At 37.9% G+C, this 27,328-nt stretch overlaps 2 protein-coding genes across 2 annotated transcripts in view; one reads left to right on the forward strand and one right to left on the reverse strand.

The window, feature by feature from the left end:
* Positions 1-759: 759 nt before the first annotated feature.
* Positions 760-11,887, reverse strand: copb1 (COPI coat complex subunit beta 1). Its single transcript, XM_053324557.1, has 22 exons — positions 11,757-11,887; positions 9,973-10,117; positions 9,283-9,512; positions 8,777-8,946; positions 8,556-8,670; positions 8,364-8,456; positions 8,114-8,251; positions 7,826-7,945; positions 7,341-7,448; positions 7,087-7,233; positions 6,850-6,995; positions 5,931-6,027; positions 4,711-4,871; positions 4,503-4,623; positions 4,186-4,413; positions 3,685-3,864; positions 2,575-2,719; positions 2,317-2,436; positions 2,045-2,190; positions 1,696-1,785; positions 1,377-1,532; positions 760-1,089 (listed from the first exon to the last, which is right to left on the reverse strand). The coding sequence occupies exons 2-22, from the start codon at positions 10,061-10,063 to the stop codon at positions 1,030-1,032; spliced, it is 2,862 nt and encodes a 953-aa protein (XP_053180532.1). The 5' UTR covers positions 10,064-10,117; positions 11,757-11,887; the 3' UTR covers positions 760-1,029.
* Positions 11,888-15,361: 3,474 nt separating this feature from the next.
* Positions 15,362-27,328, forward strand: part of pde3b (phosphodiesterase 3B) — a 49,880-nt gene continuing 37,913 nt past the window's right edge. The window contains exon 1 of the mRNA XM_053324550.1: positions 15,362-16,399. Within this exon, the coding sequence (XP_053180525.1) occupies positions 15,512-16,399 (888 nt within the window). The 5' untranslated portion in view covers positions 15,362-15,511. The remainder of the gene's footprint in view (positions 16,400-27,328) is intronic.

The raw sequence follows: 27,328 nt of genomic DNA on the forward strand, positions 1-27,328 counted from the left end.
GCTATAAAATTTTGTACAAACTTTCATGGTCCATATATGATGAATCTTACTGACTTTGGTGAACCCCTGACTTTTCTTATAGCGCCACCATGAGGTTGACATTCGTGGTTCGGGCTGAGGTATCTCAAACTCTAAGGATCGCCATGAAATTTACAACATATATTTAGAGGATGTGTTTTAATGACTTTGGTGTTTCTCTGCCTTTTCCTCAAGCTCCACAATAATATTGAGTTAGTAATATTTGTACTGAAATACCTCCACAAATACTGGATACTTTGCTGTAAAATGCTGCAAAACTTGAGGCATTCCCATCAGCCTCAGCTGTACTTTGTATTAAGAGCCAATTACCAAATGTTTGTAAGCTAACTCTAGAAAAAAAAAACTGGGTCCATGTAAATCAATAACACACTTGCATGTTAGCATGCTGATGCAAGCACTTGGCATCTTGTCTTGTTTAAAGATCAGTAGTGCATGAAATACTTAAGTTAATGATATTCCTACATGCAGAAAGCAGGCAGAAACAATCAGTAATCAACTATGAAATTATTTTTAAAAAGTATCTTTTTTGTTTGTGTTGATTATATGAAGCACAAGTGATTTCATTAAAATGTAGGTTCACAGTCCTAGAAATGAATGAAAAATATTACCAACAATGCCCTTATTCTCAACTAGAATTTCATATCAACTGCATGGAGCATGCAAAGGGTAGAATTAGTCAAGCTCATCTCCTCTGAGGAAATGACTCAGTAAATACAGCATTAAGCAACAGTTGCTCTTTCTTTTAATACATAGGTTTATTGAAAATTAAATGGGACAGAGAAAGAACATTACTGAGAAGCAGTTATCAGACAGAGGTGATGTAAAAAAAAAAAAAAAAAAAAAAAAAAACATAACAAAAAAACAGCACAGACGCTACTGACTGTATAGAGTTCATAATTTGCTGTAATGAAAGGTGTGGAAGATGTGTGATACAAGAGAACAGCATTTGACTTTTACAAAGTCAGAAGGATCAGCTGGATCAGAGTTGTTTCAGATATTTGTCTTTTTTTGGGAGAGGTTGATCTTGTCACCCAGGCTCAAGGCCATCCCCTGAAAAATGAAGAAGGGAGGATTTATTGCAACAGCCTAAATGCAGCAGATTAACATATTTGATACATTTGATCAACATATTTGACACATGTTGGCACTGTCAAATGCTGAGTTATTTCATATAGTCGCTTTACTTGTGCATTCACTCCAATTCAATCAGTGTCCTAATAGAATCAATGTTCTTTTTCATGATTCAAAAAATGACTTGAGGTTAAAAATCTTCAGATTTATCTGAGCCTTCACTTCACAGATGCCTAAAGGTTCATGGTGCAGCAGCTGTGACCCACCTGACTTTTGGCTCTGATGCGTATGTGTCCATTGACAGGTGCGTCAGGCCCCAGGTGGATGGGCTTCTCAATGCTGACATTAGCTAGGGCGTCTTCCCCAAAGATAGAACGAGCATAAAGGTTGGCAGCCATGAAACCGCAGAAGCCAGACAATGCCTGATTCATCAGACAAAAAAAAAAAAAAAAAGTTGAAAACATTGCACTGACACACAGTTTCAGCATTACACAGGTTTTTTACAAACATGCACCAGTAACACATTTTAGATTTTAAGTATCTTTACAAGTCCTGTCGGGTTTAAACCATTTCTACTTTACCAACCTTCTCAGGAGTCAGGCACTTCATGTTCGTGGACCTGAGGATATGCTGGAGATACTCGTTCAGATCCGTGATGTTGGTGTTTACTGTCACCTATAACGTAGACAGTTTGCTTTAGGGGCGTGTTTTTCATGTTTTCCTGAATATTGTCATTTAGTTGTTCATATGTAAATCAATTTGTTTCCTTCCTTCATGGACAATTAAGCTTTGCTGAATTTTCACAAATTTGTTGATCAAGTAAAAAAAAGAAAAGAGAAAAAAAACACAAACAAACCTGATAAATATATCATGGGGCCTAACAACCATTGTGATTTTTGTGAAGATGCCACAGAGTATAAAATGCAAAGCTCACCTTGTTTTCCCATTCAAACTCAGCCCACATCTGTCTGAATTCTGCATCTGTGCAGGAGGCTGGCTGGATGTAGTCCATGATGTCAATGTGGATGTCGCTGAGGACCACACAGTTCCTGTCGCTCGCGGCTCCTGACACATCATAGACTAGAAATAAAAAAGCAAACATTTATGTGCCACCAGAATTAAATAAGAAAACGTGCTCTCATGGCACAGAGGAACACAAGCACAGAATAAATTAAATTATGTTGATCAAATGACCAATTTTCTTACCAATGTTACCAAATATAATGCCATTTTCAGTAGAAGCCACTTTGACATTGGCCTTGATGTTTGCGAAATCATGAGGAGCCAGAGTTAGAGGTGAAGGCTTCTCAACCAGCTTGAGATCACCTGTAGGATGGATGAGTTCAGATTAGTGAAATGCTTACACTGTGCAATGTAACAACACAAATATGACTGCCTTGAATCTGTTACAGGAGAACAGAGCCTGTATATTAACCCAATAAGGTGATAATAAAGTAGACAAACCTAAAGTGGCGAGCTCCAGGGTGCAATTCTGGAGAGTGTCACTTGTTTGGTTGACCACCAGCACATCCAAAACAATGTCGTACTGGTTGACATGAACATAGGCTTCAGCATAAACTGGATCTGAGAATCCTGTCAGCTGGGTCACCTAGAAGGAACAAAAACGAATTGCGCTTTAATTATCATGTATATAACAACTAAAATATCTCCTCATGGTACGGGACTAAGAGAAACTAAGTCAACAAAACTAGATTTCTGTTAGAGAAACCTTTGCCATCCACTTTAATGGTAACCATAGTTTAATACTACTCTGGTCTCTCTGGTAGTTTTGGTCATCACTATTGACACTATACCCCCCCCCCCCCCTCCCCCAAGTTCATTGCTGAGATCTGGGAGCATGACATCACAGTTTACAGACATATCGCCTGCTTCAATGGTGTGCATTTGCTTTTTCTGCAACAAGGAATCATTTCCAACATTTTGAGTACACTGACTTCTAAATACTGGTTTGCATATAGGTTTACATAATCTGATTAAAACTATTGATTTGTGTATATTCTATCTGACTGTCTTTTATGTTTATTGCCCTTTTTTCCCCCATATCTCAGGAATAGGTCTTGTTATGGACAATGTTATGATTACAGATAGAAATGATGGCCAAAACCATAAAAATAAGATCAAGTTGTAATCATCCGGAATCATCTTCTAATAGGGATGATTAGACTTCAACGGCAATGCAGCATATCGCATCAAAGATGATAACTCATAGCTGTATATTCTTTACTCCAAAACAATTATATCCAAAGCCAAGTCAAACTGAAACTAAAAATAAAATAACATATTTGAAAAACACAAGACACAGAAAAAACTGTGCTCTCTCCCACTATGCAATCCAGACCAGCATCATCTACAGAGGCAAATGCTACACTAAGGTCAAAAAAATGTCTTGTCATTATCACTACAACTAAAAAATTGGCAAAACAAAACTGCAATCTAATCTTCAAACAATTACAATGCTTACAGCTCAAAATGAATCTACAACAGTACTATTCAACAATAAAATGCTTTCCAGTTCTCTTCTATGACATGATAACTGCAGTGCTTGGGTTGTACCTTGTTGAGTTTTGAAGCCAGGGGATCAGCAGCCTCTTTCCTCTGAGTGTTGCCCATAGCAGCCAGCAGACTGAGCTGGAACTGGTCCTCCTTAGAAGTCATCTCATTTTTGGCTGTCAGCTGCATGAAGGAGATGGGGTCGTCCGCCTGCACTGTTACATTACGCTTCTCAGACTCTTTCTGTGGTCGGAATAAGAGACACATACTGTCAATAGATCATTTTCAAAATAAACACATCAAGAACACTATGAAAAGTCAATAATTATATAATTAAAACAAATTGGATTCAGTAGTTAACATTTACAACATTTACTTGCCTTATAAACAATTATCACATCACCTGTATACATGTGATGATGATAAATGAAGGCTTTGTTGCGAAAATATGCAATTAAGACCACAAATGTGTTTTCTTCTGATACTTATAGGCTTTCTATGATGACATTTCAGTTCTACCCCAACTGTCAGGAGGTAAAGTAGTGAGGTCAAAACTGTCATTACCTTCTGTGACAGCTTCTCCTCCTCCAGTCTGACAGTCAGCATATGGGACAGGGATTTGCGACACTCCTTGTTGAAAATGTCATTCATAAGTGGTGAGCACTCTGACAGGACCTTGAGGCACAGCGAGATGCGGTCCACATCATCATCTGTAATTGGCTTCTTGGGCAGAGAGGACTTGCCCAGGTGCAGTACAGTGACCATGATCAGCATGGCCTCTGCAACAAAGGACTGCGAGGGATAGAAAGAGATCAGGATTAGATAAACAGGCAGTTGGTTTAATGCTTTTTAAAAGAGAAAAGAAGAGAGAGACAACTTACATTTTGTTTCTTTTTGTCTTGAACAATAGCAACATAGCGCAAGGCCACTTTGGTCAGTGTAGTGGCCAGGGAAGCTGCCACATAGAAGTCTCCGTCCATCAGGAAGCCTCTGAGAGGAGGCCTGCAACAACAAGAACAGTGTTTAATGACTGAGCTATATGGTATTGCTCCATAATGTGTTTTATTTATTTATTTATTTATTTTTTACCTATCCTCCTCTTTTTTCGAAGGCCTTGAGGAGCTGAGGGCACTCTGCGTCACATAGGTGCCCATCTCTGTCACCAGCTTCTGGGCTGGTGCTGCACTCACTTCATCCTCTGGCTTCACCTCTCCTGTCTCTTTCTTTATCTCATTCTCTACAAGCGGGATCTGCACATTTAAGGAAGAGACAGATGTCAGATATTTGTGACAATTTAAATTGTGCTAGGTATGGTGTTATTTTTGTGCCACATTAGTGAGCGTGCAGTGAGACTTATCTGAGCATGCAGTGGGACACTCGCAAGCACATATTTTATATTTTGAACAGAAAATATGAATCTGAGCGTGTGCGTGCTCAACTCTGACTACACGCTCGCTCAGTCTCTGTGCGATGACGGGCACCTGCGCGCTCGCTCACAGCATCTCTTCTCGCTCGACATCTCGTGTGCTCTCATCTCTGTCTACACGCTCGCTCAAGTTCATCATATTGTATGTAAATTAACCACAAAACCAGCACATTACAGACTGGGAGGAAGCAATTCTGATTGGCTGTTTTGCATTCAATCGGGCTACTTCCTCAAGAGGCAAGGAAGGGATTTTAAAAAGGACTGATCAAGAAAGAAGGATTTTTAAAGAACAGTCTCTACTATTTAGTTCAATGTATTATTGTGCTGTTTGTATTATTACTTTTGTCATTGTCTTCTCCTTGTTGGAGCTATAATTGTTGTTTTTTCGTTTTTGAATATAGCTGAATTTTTGATTAAGATATTAGTATCATTTTGGTTAATTTGAGAACTAGTTCATGCTTTTTTTAAAAGGTACTTTTTTCCCCCTGTTTAAGATTCATTCCTGAGGTATCTCCGTGGCCGTTTGATTTTGAAATTTGAAAAAGACAAATCGCCACTACACTCTTGCTACATTGTTTTCAAAATCCCTCCGCTGCCTCTTGAGGAAGCAGCGTGATTGGATGCAAAACAGCCAATCAGAGTTGCTTCCTCCCAGTCTGTGATGAGCTGGTTTTGTAGTTCATTTATATACACTGTGCCACACTGAGCGAGTGTGTAGTCACATTTTTGTTTGCTCAGATTAATATTTTCCGTTCCAAATATATAGTATGTGCTTGTGAGAGTCCCGCTGCACACTCAGATAAGTCTTAATGCACGTTCACGAATGTGACACAAAAATAAAGCCATACTAGGAGCTGTCGTTAATTCGTATGGACAAACATACCTCTCCTATTGACCTGCGGACCTCTGTCATCACACTCTGGATGTCTTCCTTGGTGCTGCAGTATTCTCCCAAGATCCAAAATGCTCCTCTGTAGATTCTAAAACATGAACAAAACAACAACTGTCACAAATATGATTGTGACCAGATGACACTTGTTGCTGCAGTTGAATATAATCATGTAGTAACACATTGCTTCTGTGGCTGGAAAGGTACATGTTGCAATATTTTCATGATTCCATACCACTTGCAATCGCCATCTTTTTCAGCACAGCTGCCTGTTCCACAAGAGGAGACTGACCTCTGGTGGCAGAAGCTGTGCACTGCAATGTATTTCCTCAACATAGCATTTCGGTACCCGTTTAACAGAAAGAGGAGTTTGTATTTTGGACAGTACTGAAAATCACACCTTCAGGATTTCTAAATACCCTGGTATACTGTAACACCTTGATACTGCCCGGGCCTAACTGACAGAAAAATAAGAATGACTCAGTTTACCAGCAGTTGCATGGAGGAGAGCAAATCATACCACATTTTGTTCCTCATATAAGGAGACTCAAGTTATCTTTTTTGTGTATTGTCCAATTTTACTTTTTCCTTATTTAATGACATAATTTCAGATTAAACATTTTCGTAATTTAGTGAATCGTAAACTGTTAAAAATTGTCATTCTAACAAAAGCAAATATGCAGCAGACAATGAAGTATGTTCAATTTGGCTGTTCAGCTCAAATTTACTACTCACTTGTTATGAAGGAAATATTCTTTTTTCAGAGCTTACCATTTATTGATGAACTTGCCTACTTATCTGAATTAAATAGGCTAAGCCAAATTTGACTTGCTTTTTATTAACATTATGAGAAAAAAGCATTGACCAAAATCCTGCATTCTATTTTTTTCTCAATGTGATTATAAAACCTTACTTGACAGTTTTGATGGCGTGAAAGACTTCCAGCATCTTCTCAATGATGAGGGGTCTCAAGTTGTCAAACCTCTGAATGGCTTCCCGCACAAACTCCAGCACATCAGCAGCAGCTGCCTCATTAGTGTCACTTAAGAATTCCATCAGCTGGAAATCACAATAGAAAATCTTAATATTTTTAAACCAACATTTTTTTGAAAGCATCCTCTTCACTGTACTGAAATAATGGGCAACTCACCACAGGAATGACATTGGCCGCCATATCAGGGAAGCGCACGCTGCAGGAGTGAAGAGTGCGCACCAGCAGCTGTCTGTATTTATCAGTGTCTTCATGTTCTGTTACGTTGTTTGTCTTGATCACCTCTTTCTTCAAAACGATCACCAACTGGAAAACAAATAGGTGTTGCGATGTTTTCAGTCCATTTCCTTTGTGTATGCTTTAGGATAACAGATAAACAGTAACAGCATAAATATACTGTGCCTGAAACAGACCTCTTCAACATTGCGAGATGAGACAAGGTCCAGCGCCAGCTGCAAGGTCTTCTTTCTCACTTCCAGGTCAGGGGTGCTGAGAACACGAAGGATGTCCATCACAAGGTCCTGGATAAGTAGGCATAGGTGAGAGACAAATTTTAAATCTTACCAGAGCTGATGTTGTGTATGTGCAGCATGTATGCATGTATTGGCATGGTCTAATACTAAACCTACAAGGTTACAAGGTTCAGATAGCGTTACCTTTTTGATATTTCTGCTGATTTTTACTGCATAAACTTCAGTATAGTTTTTGCAAACATTTTGCTGGCATCTTCAGTTTAACAATAAATGTTTTAGTTTCATATATATCACTAATCAAAAATAAACAATGAATTTGTGCGGCATCCCAATGCATACACATCATTGGTGAGAATGTATTATCATGAGGAAAGCTTGTACGTTGATTTTTTTTAAAAACTAATCACAGCCACAATTCAAAGTACCTGGAGAACACGTTCGTGAGTGGGATGTTCCTTCAGTTCAATCAGGCGATCGAGAACAATCAGCTTCACGTTGTTGTCGCTTTCCTTGATAATCAAATCAATGTAGCACTGGGCAGCAGCCTGGAGGAAACAAAACACAAAATGCATAAGAGACAGGAGCAGAATGGCAACATTGCTAATGAGTCCAACAGTCAATGCAGACATTTCTTTGAATATAACATCTATATATATATATATATATATATATATAACATTCACTTGATTGCTGCCAAAATCTTGCTGATGTACCTTGACAGCTGTGGGTGCACTGGAGAGGGTTACAAGAGTGCCAGCAGCTTCATACTTAACAGCTGGGCTGGAGGACTGCAATAGGTTGTAGATGCAACGGATAAAGCGAGCACGCTCAGAGGGGTTCGCATGGCACACCTAACGGAAAGAATAAAAGAAGCAATAGTTTATTGAAAAATTCAGTAGTTGTTGTGACAGTACGATGTTGTTCTACACAGCTGGAATTAAAGCAATAAAGGGCCTGACTCACTTTGTAAATCAGCTCCACAATGACCAGCTGGAGAATGTCGCCAAAAGTATGAACCTGGTCAATACATGTGCTGAGGTAATCCAGAGCTCGATCCTGGAAGACATGAATGATTTACGTTAGGTCAGAGATTGATACTGTGGGTCAAGTGGCATTCAACAGCAATAATGGTAAGAGAGACAATATGGCACAAACCTGATCTGCGTGAATCAGCATCATGAAAGCATTTCTCTTGCAGCTGGCATCCTTCTCGTTCACAAGAAAATCATGGATCAACTCTGGAGCATCTGGGATAAGATGTTCAAAGTTCCTAAACAAAAGAAATATTGTCGAGTCAAGTTTGTTTTGTGATGAACAGAGGATGCGATTTGTATATTTGGAAACGTGATAAAAAAGAAAATATTGACATATTTTACCTGTAGATGGTGTAAATGGCCAGCACAGCATTGCGGCGCACGTAACTGTGTCGGTGCTCCAGGCAGGCTCGGATTGCTGGCATGAGTGGCTCCAGCAACTCTGACTCCTTCAGCTTGCACAGGAAACGCAGAGTGGAGCCACGGATGAACTCGTTGGGATGCTGCAGGTCCTGAAATTGGAAGTAAAATTTCACATTAGGATGACTGCTGAATGATTTTAAAAATATATTAAATCATATTCTGTAGAGTTAAACATGAAAAAGCTGGTAGCTATCACACTTTAGATCAACTAAAAACTGACTTCAGCTGGGGTTTTACTGGAAATGATGTGAACACAGCAGCCGAAGAACTCTACCAAACAGGTGTTACACTATCCCTTCAGATAAATACAAAAAATACTGCACATTTTTTAATAATAATGTCTTTCCTACTTTGGTTTCACAGTGTTATGGTCATAAACACATTACATTACACATAATGTTTGATCGATATACCAGTTAGCATACCTTTCTGTAGGCATCACAGACCAGGATCATCTCCTGAAGCAGCTTGCCATCTGGGGTTGTTTTGGGGACAATCTCCCAGAAAACCAACAGCAGTTTTTTGATGGTGTGGTCTTGAAGTGGCAGCACGAAGCGGATTATGGTCATCAGCAGTCCTGGCAACTTCTCACCATTCAGTATCATGATGATGACCTTCTTCAGGGCTTCTGTCTTTGCCTTGATCTCCCCCTTTTCTGTAGAATCATAATCATGATGAAAACACTACTATAAACATCTACATGATCAGCATGGCCTCAAGTATGCATTATAATTTCACCTTTTTCTGTAAGAATTACACAATCAATTTGTCCACTGGCAAGAACAGAAAAGTAGTATAACAGTAAAATATTTAGATAATCAATTAATAATATTAGTCATTTGTCAAGTAAAACACAAACATCTTTAGGTTACAACTTTTCCAGACAATGTGAAGACTTTGCAGTAAAAAAAAAATCAGTGTAACTTCCTTTTCCAAAGAAATCTCTCTTAAAACATACAACAGTGAGTTCTGAATATAAAGAGTGAAGAGGATGTTTCACTCTTAAATTATGCTGCGAGCTCTACAAATGAACATATATCTCTGGAGCTGGATATCTCAAAACCTGAAAAACTATCTGCATGGATACTTAAGGTAAATGACCAAGGATTAATTACCTAGATCAGTTTTCAGGCTGACTTCAGAGGGGGGTTCTGAGTCAGATGGGACATTGATCAGAGTGTAACACACATTCTCTGCAGCTGTCATTTTCCTGCTGGGTTTGTCCTTGAATCCCAATGAAAGTGACTGACTGGATAATACCTGAGACAGAAAGAATAATGATAGATAGTTAATAGTTAATTATGGAGAACACAGATTTATGAATGCAGAAAACGTATGAAATTACTACACATGTGTGCGTCGACTGCTGCATGAATGACATTTATGTCATTTCACTCTTGTAAACTTATGCTGGGCAAAATTATAATAATATAATGTAAACAAAGGAACCACATTTGATGATAACATGAAACAATTTTTTAAAAAAATTAAAAGGTACTTAATTTTCTGGATTAGCAAAGTACAGACAGTATTCATAAATATACACTTTATATAATAGATTTTCCAAAATGTAGTATAGTTTAATATTGAGATACATAAATGCAACCAACTTGGTAGAAGCGTTTTACCCCATATTACTCAGTCCTACCCTATGGGGGCCTTTAAATAGATGCATTTTGAAAAATATCTGATATAATGTGAATATATAGAGATATATACTAAATACCTAGTGTGTATTGTATATGCATTTAACATAATAACATGAACAGTTTAACAAAACAGTAATATCACTCAAAATCACTTTTTGACCTCAAAAATCACTCGTGCTGATTTGACATGTGTGTGGATGCTCTAGGTCAGGAATCAGTAGTTAGGATCAACAATGGGCTAGTTTTTTTTATAATTAATTACAGAATAACAAAGATTTATAACTATGTAAAGGATTGTATGTAAAAAGGGAAAATGGCATCAGCGTAGCATTTGTCTTCCACTGCCAAAAGCTGTTGAATTTCAAACATTACAACATTACATTTAATTTCTGGAAACTTTATTAGACTTTTCAATGTCTCTGCTGGTGTGGGGGCAAGATTAGATGAACAAGATTATATGACAATAACTGGGATTTACAGAAGCCTTAGATTTTACAAGAAAGTTAAAGTTTTGATGTAAAGTATAAATGTCAGAATGTTCACGGGGCCACATATGTTTGCTGCAGGGCCGAATTTGGCTCACAGGCCGCTGTTTATCTACCTCTCTGCTCTAGGTAATGTAAGATTAACCTATGGTGAGCTAAAACTGATCAAGTAGAAATAAATGGCCGATTTCTTTCTTCAGTTAAAGCTAAAAGAGGATTGTGTGTCACGTCTTTAATCGTGACAAAGGGAGACGCTCAATGCTGAGCTGTCTGACAGAAAATAAAACTATGAAGAGGTTAGCATAACTTTCTGATGTTTAACGCCACCTGTGCTTTTACCTGCAGAAGACTGTTATCATCGAAAAACACAAGAGAAAGCAGCCATTACAACCACTGTCCGAGCAGCAGAAGTTACAATGTCACGGTAATGATAAAGTTAAGTCGTGAAATAAAGACACGCAGCGTAACACAACACTGCAGCTACACGTCAGCTGTGTTACATTACCTGCGTTAACTGCCACTGTCGTACTTAAAATATCTTCATAAAAACACAAATCAATGAATTAGTGGACAATTCAATTGATTATAGTTAAGATGATGAACAATCGCCAATCAGCAATTGTTAGCTAACGCCAACTTAGCTTCTGCTCCAACAGCAATGAAATGGAGGACACCACCGTCAGCTAGCTGCGTTACCACGGCTCAGGAAGTCGAACCGGGATAATATAAGTTATGTGTAATTACTAAGTTAAATGCATAACCTACCTAATTTCACGTCTATTATCCTCCGAGGTGGTCTTCGTTATCCAGTTTTGATATATGTACATCTGTGAAAATCCTCAGAGGATCCCACTGGCGAGCTGTCTCCTCGGCTCTACTTCCTAGTGACGTGGAAGATTACCTCCTGAGCCACATCACTGCTACCGTACGCCAAAAGGATCAAACTACAGAGGGACAAACCGCGAATGCGAAAATCACAAGAGTACCGTGATTATACAGTCTATCATTAGAAATCGTGGTCTCGTATAGCATTTTCATCGTTTCCAATAGAATCCAATATGATTCCCATACAATTCTTCCTATTGGACAAAGTGTTGTTTCTTTTAGGATTTGCACATTCTTTCTGAAAATCAGTTTTTTATCAATTGCTTCCAATAAAATCTCTTAAGATTCCTATAAAAAAATCCTTAAACCTAAAAAACGTAAAGCCCGTTTTATACATATGTGTGTATGTGTTTGTGTGTGTTATTATTATTATTGTTGTTGTTGTTGTTGTTATTATTATTATCATTATTATTATTAGCCTATTATTAACCTATAAGTGACTGAACAAATCTCAGTCTGTCTAAGTGTGAAAAGTATCAAAACAGAAAATGTCATATATTTGATATATTTTAGCAGCAAAAATCCATACAGGGCTTCACTTTGAAGAAAATGATAGTGCAGAAGCAAATAGGGCCAAAAAAAGACCACATTTGGGACATAACTGCTCCGATGAGTCACAGCACGTGTTTCCGTACAGCCACAGATGTATAAAAAATCAAACATCCACTGAGTATTGTGATAGCTGGGTAGTTTATATATCAGGAGAAATGTTGCCATGAGGCCAGGATTGGGATAACTGGGAGATAAATCAGCTCATGCAGTAACAACTCAACAAAATTCAATCAAGTTCAGAAGTAAGACTGTCCAGTTTCCCTGAGAAGTCTGAATCCTTTGAAATCTTGGCTGGGCTGGGAACCCCCGGGGGGCAACTGGGAAAGAAAGAACACTTGGGCAGCTGTGTTCATCCTTCTGCCACTGAGATTGTGAATATGGTAAACAGCAGACAGTAAACATTAGAACTGAATAAATGCTACACTGAGAACATGTACGACTTAAGTGACCTTTCATATCAAAGAATAATGAACATTTTATTTCATTTTATTATTTATTTACATTTTGACAAAAATATCCAAAATCACTTTCCAGCTAAAAAAAACATTATTGGGAGTGATATACAAATACTATTCTCATCTTGTTTTAAGTAGTTGATATCCTGGAGATTGTCCAACATTTTCCCATATGAGTAACAATTTCAACCTCAGAGTTTATTGGCTCATACCTCACCGCTGGAGACTCTTGTTCAAACTTGACCACAGGCATCACACACATAAACAGTTAATCTAAAATACAATGCAAAAAAACCATATGGTAATATACTGAATAAACATATTAATACTGAAATAGTTGTAGTTCAGCTTTTAACAAAAGAATACAACATAATTGTAAGGTTTTAGTGGTTTGCAGCACCCTCCAGTGGAAGCTTAGCCTCAGTGATCCACATGCACAAAACCTTGAATGAACCACAGTGTTAAGGTGAATGATTGAAAATCTTTCATTCATTCTTTCGCTTCCACACTGTTTACCAGTCTACAGCAATGCGATAACATATGGTCAAAATACCCTGTGTATCAGGAAGGTTTTTTAATTCCAGCTACTTCAGATTTAATAAATAAGACATTGAACAAAGATGGGTAATTGCAGGCTTGAAGGCCAACATGGGGACTGAAAAGTGTAACACAGAAGCTACATTTATCTTGTCAGTTATATTTACCCACGTTTGTTAATGTTAAAGGACAGCATTCTTAAATGCATTACTGAACATCAATTGAATTATGCATTGATTTGTTATGCTGTTTCAGTGAGTTTGCCCATAACTAACAGTAGATATGTCAGAGTATAGTATAGAGTGTGTCTTGAAATAAGATGTCATGAGGCCTCTATTTTTTAGGTCCAGTGACAGTTAGTGACATGGTAGTGGACTTTTCTTGGAGATGTAACAGAACATTCAAACCAGCTTTATATGATTGCAGGCCTTCTCTCTGTGAGTCAGGAGTTGTAATGTACCATATCCCAGTAAAATCCACACAAGAAGAGTACAAAGTGTCTTCCATGGCCTGAGCTCTATAACAAATGTGACAACATCAAGTAAACTAAAAAAAAAAAAAAAAAAAAAAATATGGCCACAACTAATGTTTTTTAAAAAAAAATGTTTTCTTAATGAATCATTTGGACCATAAAAAACCGTGAAGAATGTCTGTCACAGTGTCCAATAGGTGATGTCATCAAATTGCCTGTTTTGTTCAACCAACTATCCAAAATCCAAACATATAGCAGCAAATCCACAGAAATTCAACATGAAATATTTGACATTTTGCACAAAATTATTAAAACCATTACTGGACCATCAAAGTAGTTGCCAATTTAGTTTCTGTTGATAGACTGATTAGTTAGTAATTTTTGAAGCTCCACAAAAAACATTTGTATTTTCTCAGGAATATAATTAGTTGTGTAGTAGCTTATATGCGTTTGTTGTTTGTATGAGGTAAATTTGTCATTTTGGGTATTTTTTTTTTGTTGCTGTTTTTTTTTTCTTTAACTCTCATGAATATTATTTGTTTCTATTTGCTTTAAAAGTAAAACATATTGAGATCACCTATAATGGCATTTCCTACAGTCTATGAATAAAATGACCTCACTGTTAATTGTCTGTGTCTGTCTGTAATGACTGGACTTTGCTTAAGTTGGCAGTTCTTAGGGACTTCTATTGCAAAATACATTTCTAATGTTAGGCTGTCAGCGAGCTGTGTAACCTATGCCTAAAACATATCCAGTGGCGCTAGTCACCCTGCCATGAAATAGGTCTTTGAACGGCTTTGAATGTGTACATTATTTATCTCGCCATTTAAATATAACAAGCTGTCTTTTAAGAAATCTCAACATCACTCCGCGGCGATTAAATTAACCGCTTGGTTTCGTATTGATTACACATCAACGTTATTCTCATAAATGTATCGACAATCGGCTACTCTTCCAAGGTGTACACAGGAAAACTAGACGATCCCAGAGCAACATGATTCAGATAAGGAGAGAAAGGAGACAATACTGAAAAAGTTAAGTTAATTTTCAGTCGGTGGCACCCAGACTTGTAAAACACTCAAGTCACATTTATTTACGTCCTCTTAAAATTGAGTACATTTGAAAACAAGTTTAAAAAAAAAAACTACTATTAAAGATGAACACATAAGCCCAGTCAACACCCTATAATGGGCTATATTCCCATTCCCATTTAAAGCAAAAACACTTTATGATATTATTACATAACTGGGGGATAAAATTGTTATAGAAGCTCGGCCATCAATTTTAAGCACATTTTCAAATTAAATTATAACTTCTTTTTTTTGTAGTCCTCCCCCTGCTGTATTAGCTGCAGGGTCTGATGAATGCTGCAGCAGGTCGCTACAGCCCCTGAGGTGTTAGTTGTGGCCTGTAGGCGGCGTAAGAGAGCCCGTTTTCTGTAAAAACAACATCTCACCTTCTTTCTTTAGTCCAAGTGCTGGAGCACGTTTGAGTGACCATGGAGTGCGTTTGCTGTCATGTAGTTCAGCGTTAATACGGCGTGAATAGCAGAAGAGGGGGGACTCTTTTGTTTTTTGTTTTGTTTTTGGTGTGTGGATACGAGGAGTCACAGTCGAGCCATGGCTGCACGGGAGGAAGGAGAGGTTTTGCACAGTAAAATAAGGCACCACGACGGAGCTGGAAGTGTAAACAGCTCAGAGGGCTTCAGGAACGGCTATGTGAAGAGCTGCGTCACCCCCCTTAAACAGGACCATCAGAGGGGATTTTTGTTCAACGTGTGCAGGTTTTGCAACGAAGACATCCTCAATTCCAAATTGTTAAAGGTCTCTGCCCTCTACGTCGGCGCGTTTGTAATTTTCGCGGTTTCTTTTCTCATCTCCAGGAGCTTGCAAAGTGACTCGCTTTGGGATTTGCGGACTTTTTTGTCGGGCTTCTCCCAGTCCATCAGTCCTTTATTCAGCATAGGATGTGCATTCTTCTTTCTGACGTTTTACCTGAGGAGGAAAAAGAAGGAGAGCAGCAAATGTTGGCTGGTATCGCTGCCAGCATCGTGTTACCTCGGGGATTTTTTGGTTTTGCGGTTTTTGCAATGGGGAGAGGACCAGCACCAGATGCAAATGGTGGGCAGGTTGTTATTCGTGTTGGGGTGTGTGGGTCTGCTCACACTCATCCCCACTCTCAAACTCAAACACAGTGTTCTCATACTGGTTTTTGCCAGCGTTGTGTGGCTGGTCTCTTTCACAAGTTTGAGCGGTCTGCCCGCACTGCTCAGACCGCTCTTCGCCTGCTTTGCGGGGGTTTCTGGCTCCCTGTTGGGGCTCTGTTTTGACCGCTACTACCCGTCGAGGGAAGCTCCGAGCGGGATTGCCAGCACGGAGGAAAAGGTCCCCGTGATCAGACCCAGGAGAAGGTCCAGCTGTGTTTCTCTGGGGGAAACGTCAACCAGCTATTATGGCAGCTGTAAAATGCCTCGCAGACCTTCGTTGCCCTGTATATCCAGAGAGCAGGTAGGTCTCCCCCCCCCCCCCACTACAGGACCACGTCTGTTGTTGTAGTTGCCAAAGTATAGGCCCACTGTGATCACCCACATGTGCAACAGAGGAGGAAAACATCCAGTCTTATTGTAAAGGCCACACAAAGCAAATCAAACTACTGACCTACAGAAACAAAAACACATTTCCTCACAGATCACTTCAACTGTTTCCCCAAAATGATCAGTTGCACCATCAGCCCAGCAGCAGATATATACAATAAGCTATGTCTTGTAGTTCAGGAAAACATTGCGCTGTTAATGATTCATGTAGGTTATTGCAGACCATTTCTGGTAGAAAGCAACCTTTTGCATTGCTATTATACAGGCATAAGTGTCCAAATGCACTTCAACCAATTAACAAAAATGTGTTTTATGAATTATTAATACTAATGCTTCCGTAGATGCATAATTATCTATGGAAATATCTTGTAATGGAATATCAACATTCAACATGCTATTGTGTGAAATCTAATAATCACATCAGTCATGTTTATCTTCATTTTGTTAGGGACATTTCAATGTTTATATACCAGCCACTCAATGAAATGTGAAGATAACATGGTCTTACCAGCAGCATAGCAAATGTTATGGCCTACACAGTCTCATCTGACTGTCACTGTAGCAGTCAACAAAACAAAATGAGGGTGAACACTCGCAGGGATTATTCAGTGTCCACAGTCCACATTCACTGTGTTTCTTTTCCTTTTTATGTTTGCTTATACACACGAAGCCTTTAAGAGTTATGTAGCTCCTTTCTGCTTTGCATTAGTTTTGTAAACCAATACACTGATATCAAGTGATGTCCATACAAAATGCAGACAGGTTGGATACAGCATGTGGTCGACAACAAACAATTTGTGTATAGACAACACATAACTAATGCAGATATTGATGTCTGTTTTATTTTTAAACAGTGTATTTAAAAACAAAACATGCACACAAAGAGCAGTTCTGTAGTGGATGCCAAGCCATCAGCTCACACACATTGTTTTTGTGTCCTTCAAGCTTTGTCAGAAATGATAAGAGAACTAAAAATGTATATCCAGCTTGCCTCAGTCATGCTACTTCCAGCAGTTGTTTTTCACATCATTGTGTTTTAGGCTATTAGCAGATTAGCAGTCACACTGAGGTGGAAGGCCATAAACAGTGCATGAAAAGGGTAACAGAAAAAAAACAGGGCAGACCATTCAAGAAGACTTTTGAAACCATTTCACCATTTACCACATAAAAAACATTACACCCCAAAATTCACATTTCTGTTTTACTGAACAGCAAGAAGTGAATAAAATTAAGTAGAAGTCAGAATATTTTAACACATGTAAAGGTGGGGACTTTACTTTTACTTGAAATATGTTGCTCCAAAAGTATTTAGTCTTTCAGTTTCTTTTTAGGTAGGTGTAGTTTATACCACAGCACACTTAAACAGCGCATGCAAAGCACAAAACCAGCAAGACATTTTGATGTCGGAAAAGCTAGCAAAACTTTTAAGCATTAGGTATTGAATACAATTGAATGTATTTTTTTTTTTAAAACCCAAAAGTTATTGTTACTTGAATTTGGAGCATTGGATGTCTAGTTAAGTAATTTTATTATTTGCCTGTCACAAAACTCCATTCCAAAACATAGTCTGTTTATACTGTGTAAAACTGCTTAAAATAAAATAGAACAGAAATCTGGAAACATGAAAAAAATTATGAATAAGAGGTAACTGAAGTGTATATTCATTATTTTTCTGCACCCTAACCTGTAGGGAGTGAAATAACACCGTAAACATGTATTTGGCAGTTTTTCCACTAGTAAACATGTATGTCTTTTTTTTCTTAGTGTGTAAAATCCAAATATTATTTATGCATATATTAAAAAATACAGAGATGAAAAGAGATAGACACCATATACACAGTGGATTTCCTCTGGAAATTGTCAGATGAATTAAAGTCTGTGAGCTGCCCGTTAGGTATGCATTCATGGTTGAGTGTGTTTATCAGTCTGTAGGTGTCAGAACTATGATGCAGATTACTGGCAACCTGTCTGCGGTGTTGTGCCCATTGCATGCTGGGATAGTTTTATGGGGCTGTAATATAAGCAGTGCAGTTGATAATGTAGGGAAGATTGTCTTGGAGGCGTTCATATCTTAAAAAAGTTTTTTTTTTTTTTTTTGAGATCTTAGAAAATATTTGAATTTTAACTACTAATAACACACCAAGGATGTCTTTTTATTGGTTTGAAATGGAAAGGAAATACAGTCAGCAAAGAAATGTAAACTGAGAATGAGAAATGATCTATCTATCTAATCTATTCTCTATATTTACTACAAAAAATGACAGCTCTCCATCAGAAAGGCACAAAGGAAGAGTTGGAAAGGTTCACTGGTGATGTCACACATGTTCTTCATCATCACACACATTTTGCACACTCAATAGAAATTGAAATGAAGAACAATATTTAGCCTTTTGATTACCATTTTGGTAAAAACATATCTTTAAATGACCTGCAGTAGTTTTGTTCAAATTGTTTAACAAGATGTCAGTTTAACCCATATCCTTAATCTGCAGAATGTGTATATTAGAATGCAGGTAGCAACAGCAACAATACTTGTGTTTAAAATGTCTGATTTGTGTTTCACAACCCTTCAATTAATGCATGTGCTGACTTTTGCACCATCATGAATATTCAAATTAAAACTACTGTGTCAGACAGTATGTCAAGACTACATCCACACTAATACATTTTCATTTTAAAACATAAAGGATCAGTCCATCTCTCTGTCCATACTAGCAGGCCTATAAATAACACTGCTAGACACAGGAATTGCTAATTGCTCATGTAGGCAGTAGTAGCATTATAAAATGCAGAATTTAACTGCACAACAGTTGCTAGCATAGACAACAAGGTCAGCAACACCTGTAACTTGTTATCTTTGTTTAATTAACCACTGGTAGTCAAGGCTGATGCTGGAAAAGGGTCACATGATTGGGGCGTGACAAATCAGGGAAGGATACATCATGACTGATAAGACCCAATCAGGAAGCGAATGTGGGCATTTGCGTCATGGTTTTTAAAAGTCTCTGTTTCCACCCGTCCAGAATAAAACACAATACAGGAGTTTTCAAGCTAAAACAGGGTCAGCAGCATTTTAAAAAGTCTCAATTTTAGGAGTTTAAAAATCCCAGAGTAATATGGATGCCAGGTGTAAACATAGCACAAAGTTATGCATTTTAAACTGAAAATGTATTAGTGGATGAAGCCTTATAGCCTGACAAACAGCAGGGTGAGACTTATACTGACAGTCACCTGAGTTTGCATTATAGGTCCAGTGTGTGTGTATGTGATCAGTGAAATTCATCAGGCATTTAAGTTGAATGCATTTACCTTGTTTATGCTCGTTTTGGTTGTCACATACACAATGGAAATGCCTTAGTAATACAAACAAATTAAGAGAATAGTTTGTAGACTCTGTCCAATTTGTTGTCATTTGTTAATCCCTTCTGTGAGTTCAAATTGAGGACACAGTTATTAATATATTTTTTAAAACATTTAACGTTGCATAGTGTTGTTACATTAGTTTCTTCACCTGCTGAGCCCCTACATGTTTTATTTGGTATTACACCAGCAGAAGTTTATTAACGGTTGTTAAGTTTACATACAAAGTGCCGCCAAGATGTGTAGTCTAAGCCATTGTGAGAGTAAAACCAGTGGAAGCCTTTGGATGGTCATCTTTCTGATGTTTAGAGGCTATTGGTTTTATTTTTGTTAAGGTACACTGAGGAGTTTTGGGCCATTAGTGGACTTCTAGAGCAAGACTTTGATGAGCTTGTTTTCATAGGCTGCTTTTCATTTAACTCAGGGATGTCCAAACTATTCCACAAAGGGCCATGTGGCTGCAGGTTTTCATTCCAACCAAGAAGGAGCACACCAGACTTGACTCATTTAATCAACTGACCTCAGTCTTCAGACAGTTGATTGGTCGAATCGTGTGCTTTTGATTGGTTGGAGCAAAAACCTGCAGGCACACGGCCCTTCATGGAATAGTTTGGACATGCCTGATTTAACTGATTTATGCTTCCACGCATCCTCTCTCCTCTGTCCTCCGGCCGTGACCCGGAAACTGATCCTTCTCCGCCATCATCAAAGATCTTCCAATCCTTTAAATGCACCTCAGAAGAGACAAGCAGCGAGGAGCCTCCTGGAGGAGTTTAGAGTGAGGAACCACAGGTGTATTCTCTGCGGGAGCTTTTTTATTGGGCAGTAACACCCCTTTGATTGAATGTGTTTACTGATTGGTCTACTTGTGGCATGAAGGCACCAAAAGTAGCTTTTCATATTTATTCATACATTTAAAAATACAGAATCATGAATCAATCATTAAAAACACTCCTGTAATTTCATTATTTTCTTCATAAGCCAAAAGGCTTCTACTGTTTACGGTTCTGTTTCAGTACATCTCTGCTCCTTCAGGAAAATATGACGTCACACAGCTGCTAGTCTCCTATAAAATCATCCTGAGCCTGTAAAGGACGTCAGACTTTAAAAATTAAATAAGCAACATTTTATTTAAACATATTCTCCAGGCTACAGCTGTTTTTGCAGAACCTAAAGAACGTAGGTTCTGTAACTAGCGGGTTTAATTAGTCCATTACTGTGACAGTCAGATGCTGCTGTAGATCTATAATCAAATGATAAAACATTGGAGCAGTTATCACAACTATCACTATGTAGAAATTATTAAGTAAAAGTGTAGTCTTAATTGTACATGAATTTTAAGTTTAAACTTTAGAGTTAAAACTGTTATTTAATCATTTGTACATATTGATAGCCGACTGACGTTTAGGCACTGTGTGTTATGAGCAGTGACTGTCTTCTCAACATGACGTTGGAATTAGTGAGGATGTCCTGTTTGACCAAATAAGTTCCTCGGTCCTCACATCTCTCGCATCCTTGCTGGGAGTAGCTGAGATGTGTGGAACACCTCGAGGAGATGTGTTAGCATAATGAAAAGCACCATATTGTTTGACTGGTCTGACAGCACGCACATGAGGATGCACATGCATACCAAAAGTATACAATGGTTAGGCTATCAAGGCTAGTTTAATTTCTACTTTAACATTTTTAGGACATTGTTGTTGCTAGCTTGGACTTGATGTCAAATTGCCATATCATTTTACTTCCATATTTTTATGAAGTGTTTGTTGAAAGTAATGTCATAAAGTTAGCAATGTTGGTAATGAGTCCTAAAAGGCAGCTATGTGCTAATACATTAGGAGAATGGGACAGTGAGATAATATGTCAAAAAAATGAAGGAAAGAAGGAAATGCATCCCAATATTTTTTAAAACTTAAATAATAAATACAGTACATTTTAGTAAAAAACACCAAATGTAAACACTACCAAAGTTTGTTTGGATGAGAACATGTACAATGATTTACAACTATGCAAGGCAGATGCAAAGGCAGTGAGCGGGAGGTGTTGATTTCACTACATGCAGTGCTACCAGCAAGCACATAGAACATGTCATTTTTCCTTCATCCCTTCAAAGCTTCCACAGCCACTTTCATGATTTTAGCAAACTACTGCTTTTAAGTACAGGCAGATGACATAAGAATGAGATTATCTGAAGGCTATTTACACACATCAGTCAAGCAAGTAGTATGCACCACTTTTAAGCTTAAATTATTGTTTTTTTAAAATCATTTTTTTTTTTTATTAGGACATGATCCCTGCGGCTTCTGCTCTGTCAGGGAGCCATGTTATGATATTTTCTTTGACTCTCATTCACCATTATTTTTAATAATCTCTTGTTAATATCAGTTTTGATGAACATCTTTTTCATTTGCATATTCTAAACAGAATTGTAGTTTATCATAGGAACAAACCATTGTGATCTTTAAACAAAAGCTAAAATAAATATTAAGAATAAGTTTCAGGATTTACAGACTTCCTCATTCTTCCAAGAATCTATGTAACGTTATGGATGCATTATGAGTCCAAAGAATAATTATTTCATTAAAGGTCAGTTGTTCCATTTTGTTTTTGTTTTTGGTTGTGTGCAGTGTTGTGTTGTGTCAGAGCAGGGTAAGTGTCTATCGCTCAGCGCATCTTTTATTTATTTATTTTGACACAGCACCGAGGCTACTCATTTAGACAAAGGTTTCTGTTTCTGTGAAGGTGCAATCTTACAGACTTACACATAAAAACAGACAAACCAGCACACAGCACACCTGACATCAGTGTAGAACATTTAGTGCAGTGCTGGAGATGAAAAGAATTAATTTACCTTGTTCATGTTCAAGTCTGCAAATTCAGTTCCAGTTTTATATTAGTAACTCGAAACCTCTTGCACAACCAAAGCTTTATGGATTGACTGTGAGTGCCAGGGGTCAGGTACACTGAAACCTAGATTTATTGCATTAACTGTGTCGGTCTTTTGTGTTCAACTCTCCTTCAATGGGAGAGCTAGTGAGCTAAGTGAGTGTGTCTTGTAAATGTGACGCAGTGACAGAGCCCTGTAAAACTTTGTGTTTGCTAATTTTGTTGTGAGATTACTGTTGCACTTTCAGTCCGAGAGTCACAAGGGCCTGAAATGCAAGCCTGAAACAAAACTGTCAAAAACTAGGACACTGATGTTGGTTAACATTATTTGAAAGTGAGAAATAAATGAAATATATTTACAAAATGTATTTTGCATGATATTCTCTCAGTCATTATTCTAACATTGCTGCTCTCCAAAACAATTATGTTATTGTCCAGTCTAAGTAGCGACCTGTTCTTGCCAAAAAAATGTTTCCCCTGAGACCCAATTAGTTGTTGAGATGAGGAGGATATAGTGTGATCATATTTTTTTCAGCAGGATTAGTGTATTTGGGCTTTCATGGCGGGGATCTAAAAAGCTCTACTTCATGAGTAAGACCTTAGAGGCAGGGCTGGCTACGCAATGTTGTATTCAGGCAGAAGGCCCTCATTTTGTGTGGGGCAGACAGGGGTAAATAATACACTTAACTAACCCCCCATCCAGACAAGAACAGAGAGGCAGGCTGCAGAGAGAAAGGTTGGAAGGGAGAGCAGTGAAAACGCAGAGCAGCTCTCAGCTGTCACGTTCACTTGCTGTAAAGCCATGTGGAATGATATAACATTGACGTCACAACCCAGTGACGTACCACAGGGTGATCGCAAAGAAGAAAAAAAATGCCAAGTCTTATTAATCGCCCTGTAGAATATAGTGTCTGCCTCCAGCAGTGATCAGAGAGGGAGAAATTGTCCGTCTTCAGACGGTGCGCAATAGAAAGTGTGTTTAGGTGGAAAGAGGTGCCACAGAGAATTGTACTAAAGACCACTTTGCTTGTTTATCCAGAAACTCAGAAGAAGCTTTAGGATTTTTAGATTTTTCATAATTTTATATCACAAAATAATACATTTTTATAATGCCAAATTTTCCTATTTAGATAATACCATCAGCACAGTGGTTTAAGTGTATTCAGCTAATTATGAAATTCTACTTTGATGGAACAGAACAAATGATTATTGTATTAGTAGAGAGAAAATTATTGGTATAAAATGTGTGGTTTAAGAAGATTATGCTTGTATTTAGGGCTATGTGTAATGTGTACAAAATCAGATATATTTATGACAGACATATATACAAAATAGCAATATTAACTAAATAAATATAAATATACATCTTTATTTATCAATATTTATTGATGAATAATAATCAATCATTTGGATACAATGACTAAGTTGTTAAAGGCAAAAATAGAACAGCTAGAGCAGTCTGGTGAGTTCATCACTTTACTGTAATGCAGTATTTAAAACCAGGAAACGACCACACTTATGCCATATCACAGTATACAGATATCCAATATCTAGGATGATATCTAGTCATGATAACATTATATTATTGATATATTGCCCAGCCCTACTTGTAAGTGTAGGTATTGAATGGTCATTATAATTTTCAGCATAATATAATCATTTTATAGTTATTTCTTTTATCATGCCCAAATTGAATTGCAGCTCATGTTCTCTTCATACTGTTTACGTAGCGTCAGGGTCTCTGAGGATGAAAGCCGTCATGTGTTAAGTGGCACTGTCTACTCACTCTTTTTTACATTGGTTCCCTATTTCCCAATCTAAACAAGTGTCTCACCTAATTGTTAAATTTAAGATATTGTGTGTGTGTGTGTGTGTGTGTGTGTGTGTGTGTGTGTGTGTGTGTGTGCGTGTGCGTGTGCGTGTGCGTGCACAGTGTTTTGAAACAAACATTCAGTTATTTTTTCCAGTGTATAGTAAACATTAGTTATACAATATATCAATCTAGTATAAAAAATAATGCTTAGAATATCACACTCGTCATTTCACACTCGAAAGTATAAAACAGAAGAAGAAAAGATTTTTAGTTAATTTCATAACCTAGTTTATTTTTAAAGACATTTCTAAAATGTTATTTATCTTGTAGTTGGAATAGATTGTGGCCTCTTGAGAACTGTGCAAACACAGAAAGGGTTTGTTGCCTAAAAATAAAGGCCATTAAATGACAAGTGTTATCTGCAGTTAAAGGTTATGTGTGTGTGTGTGTGTGTGTGTGTGTGTGTGTGTGTGTGTGTGTGTGTGTGTTGTTTTGAAGGAAACTTAAATCTTGATATCAGCAATGTAATATACAAACTATGTGAAAACAGAACAGCTTGACAGTACTAAGTATTGTGTTTTATTTGCAATAATGATATAAATTTTATTGTACTTAAATAATTTCTGGATCCTGGTAATTAGAACTGGAAATATGTTTACTTAACAGAAGTCTTTGGTGGTTAATGTGACTTTTAAGTAGTTAATAATATAATTCTACTGGAAGAAATGTGACCTGAGCTGAGCTGTTGTTGTAACTGAATGAGAATGACGTGTGAGGTTAACCTCAGTGTTTAGGAGCTTGTGTAACATTTGCGATATCAAGACCAAGATGTCCTAATTCATCGCTTAGCAACTCCTCATCGATGTCACAGGTAGCTGTGATAGTAGGTAAACATTTTGTGCATGCCGAATAGAGAGCTGAATCAGCATTTATGCATTTTGCTTCTATCTTTAATGAAGTTTGTTCAGGTGTTTTCTGGTTCATATTTGAAATGTTCACAATATAATGCTTTTTGCAGTCTTGCTGATTAAAATGTATCCTCCTGTTATTTGATCCAGGTGGGCTGCTGTGACGGCTTCTGTGAATAATATTCTCATCCCTCTTTCTTTAAGGTCAGACCTAGTTTGCATAGCTGCTTTGAATTTTTCATCGGCAGCAGGGCCGGTAGAAAGGGTTAATTTGAGCGGGGTACTGTGTGTTTGGCTGACTGCAGAGTGAAACAGGATGCAGCGACTGCATTGTCAGCCTGCTGGTGTGAGTGCAAACAGATGAGGAAATGCTGGAGCGGGTACTCCAAAACTCCGGTTACCCTGGAAACGGTTTGCGTCATGATCACCAGCAATTAGCTTGCAGCTCTTTAGTTTTCGTGATAGGTCTACCAGAGCTTATCCTAATGACTCTGGTGTCTGAAGAGTCACCATCACCAAAGAGGATTCACTAAATTTTCATAGATGGTTTAATTGTGTTTCCTCCTTTGACATTTTGTCTAGGAAATAAGTCTATAAATTACAGTGATTTTAGGCTTTTTTATGCTCTGTTTTTAAGCTGCCTATAAAGTGCTCTGCAGCATGTCCTCTTGTTCTTTTTTTCCTCTAATGAGTCTTGATGTGATGTCCTGACCTCGTTTATCTGCTTGTATTATTATAATGTACAAAGCGTATTTGTTGCTGAGTTTGGGTATTGTTGAGGCACAGATTGTTGGAGTGGAGAAAGGGATGCCGAGCAACTATCACCAACCAACTTCGGGCTAATTAGACCTTTTTTTTCTGTGACTGCTCTATCAGCCTCCCATTCTTGGCCCGTTTTCATAGAAATGACAGATAAGATAAGTAATGACAAAATGTTCCCGAAACTTCTTGCAAACACAATCAAGCTTTTTTTTTTTTTTTTTTAGTTTGAGGAGACGTTAAAGATTTTCTGCGTAGCTCATCTCAAAGGAGTCTGATTACACCACAAGGTCCCCAACAATGCAAACATTTCTGGTGGCTTAGCTTTTAAGTTCAGGATGAGGTTGTTGAACCTTGCATGTGTCGACTGTTTGCCCAGCCCAGTGACGGGGTGAGAGTAAAAGGAGGGGAAAAAAAGCACAACTAGGTTTTGTGGAGGGCTGGTCGAATTAGACTGCTGTGACATAAATGGTGGGAGACCATGTTTAAATTGTTAGACTGTGGGTAGTACATTTTAGTTTAAGGGAGTCTTTTTTATTTTTTTTAATTTTAACTGAGTACCTACTGCAGGTATTTACTGACTGTTAATAGTCTCCAGATGATATTATTGATGTAACATGATCTCTTCCTTTAATAATCTAAAGGCTTTCAATGATAATTTCAAGGGATGGCCAGAAAAATCTTTAAGTCGCACGCTCACTGAAACATTACACAGCAATCTTGCCAAACACACACACTTTTCTCTCCCTCATTTTATTCTTTCTATCTCCGTTTCTCATTCTCTCTGAATTTCTTTCTGTCTTTCTCTGTGCACCTCTTTTGAAAACGGTGTCAGCACTGCTGCTTTTACACCAAAAGGCTGTTGCTAAGTGACGGTTGACGTCAGCCGCAGCTACAGAGGAGGGCTTGTGTGTGTTTAGCAGCTGAGGGCAGATCCCACTGAAAAGGGCAAAACTGTGAAGCACTATTAGTCACTGCAATGAAAACCCTAACTTCAACCAACAGGATCGCCATTTCCAATTACTGTGCAAAATTTATTCTGGGTGACTTATGGTAAAGTAAATCTTTCAAAATGGAATGGTGAGGTTTAGACAATTTTTTTTTTTTTTTTTTTTTG

Source organism: Scomber japonicus, chromosome 1 (genome assembly GCF_027409825.1).
Source record: "Scomber japonicus isolate fScoJap1 chromosome 1, fScoJap1.pri, whole genome shotgun sequence".
Lineage (NCBI taxonomy): Eukaryota > Metazoa > Chordata > Actinopteri > Scombriformes > Scombridae > Scomber > Scomber japonicus.

Bases quoted from the DNA above. Each gene is read 5' to 3' on its own strand.
- copb1 (XM_053324557.1), bottom strand. From the start codon at position 10,063: ATGACAGCTGCAGAGAATGTGTGTTACACTCTGATCAATGTCCCATCT. The intron at 7,449-7,825 runs GTACTTTGAATT...CTACTTATCCAG, and splicing joins CTCACGAACGTGTTCTCCAG to GACCTTGTGATGGACATCCT. The intron at 4,872-5,930 runs GTATGTTTGTCC...TTAAATGTGCAG, and splicing joins TCCGCAGGTCAATAGGAGAG to ATCCCGCTTGTAGAGAATGA.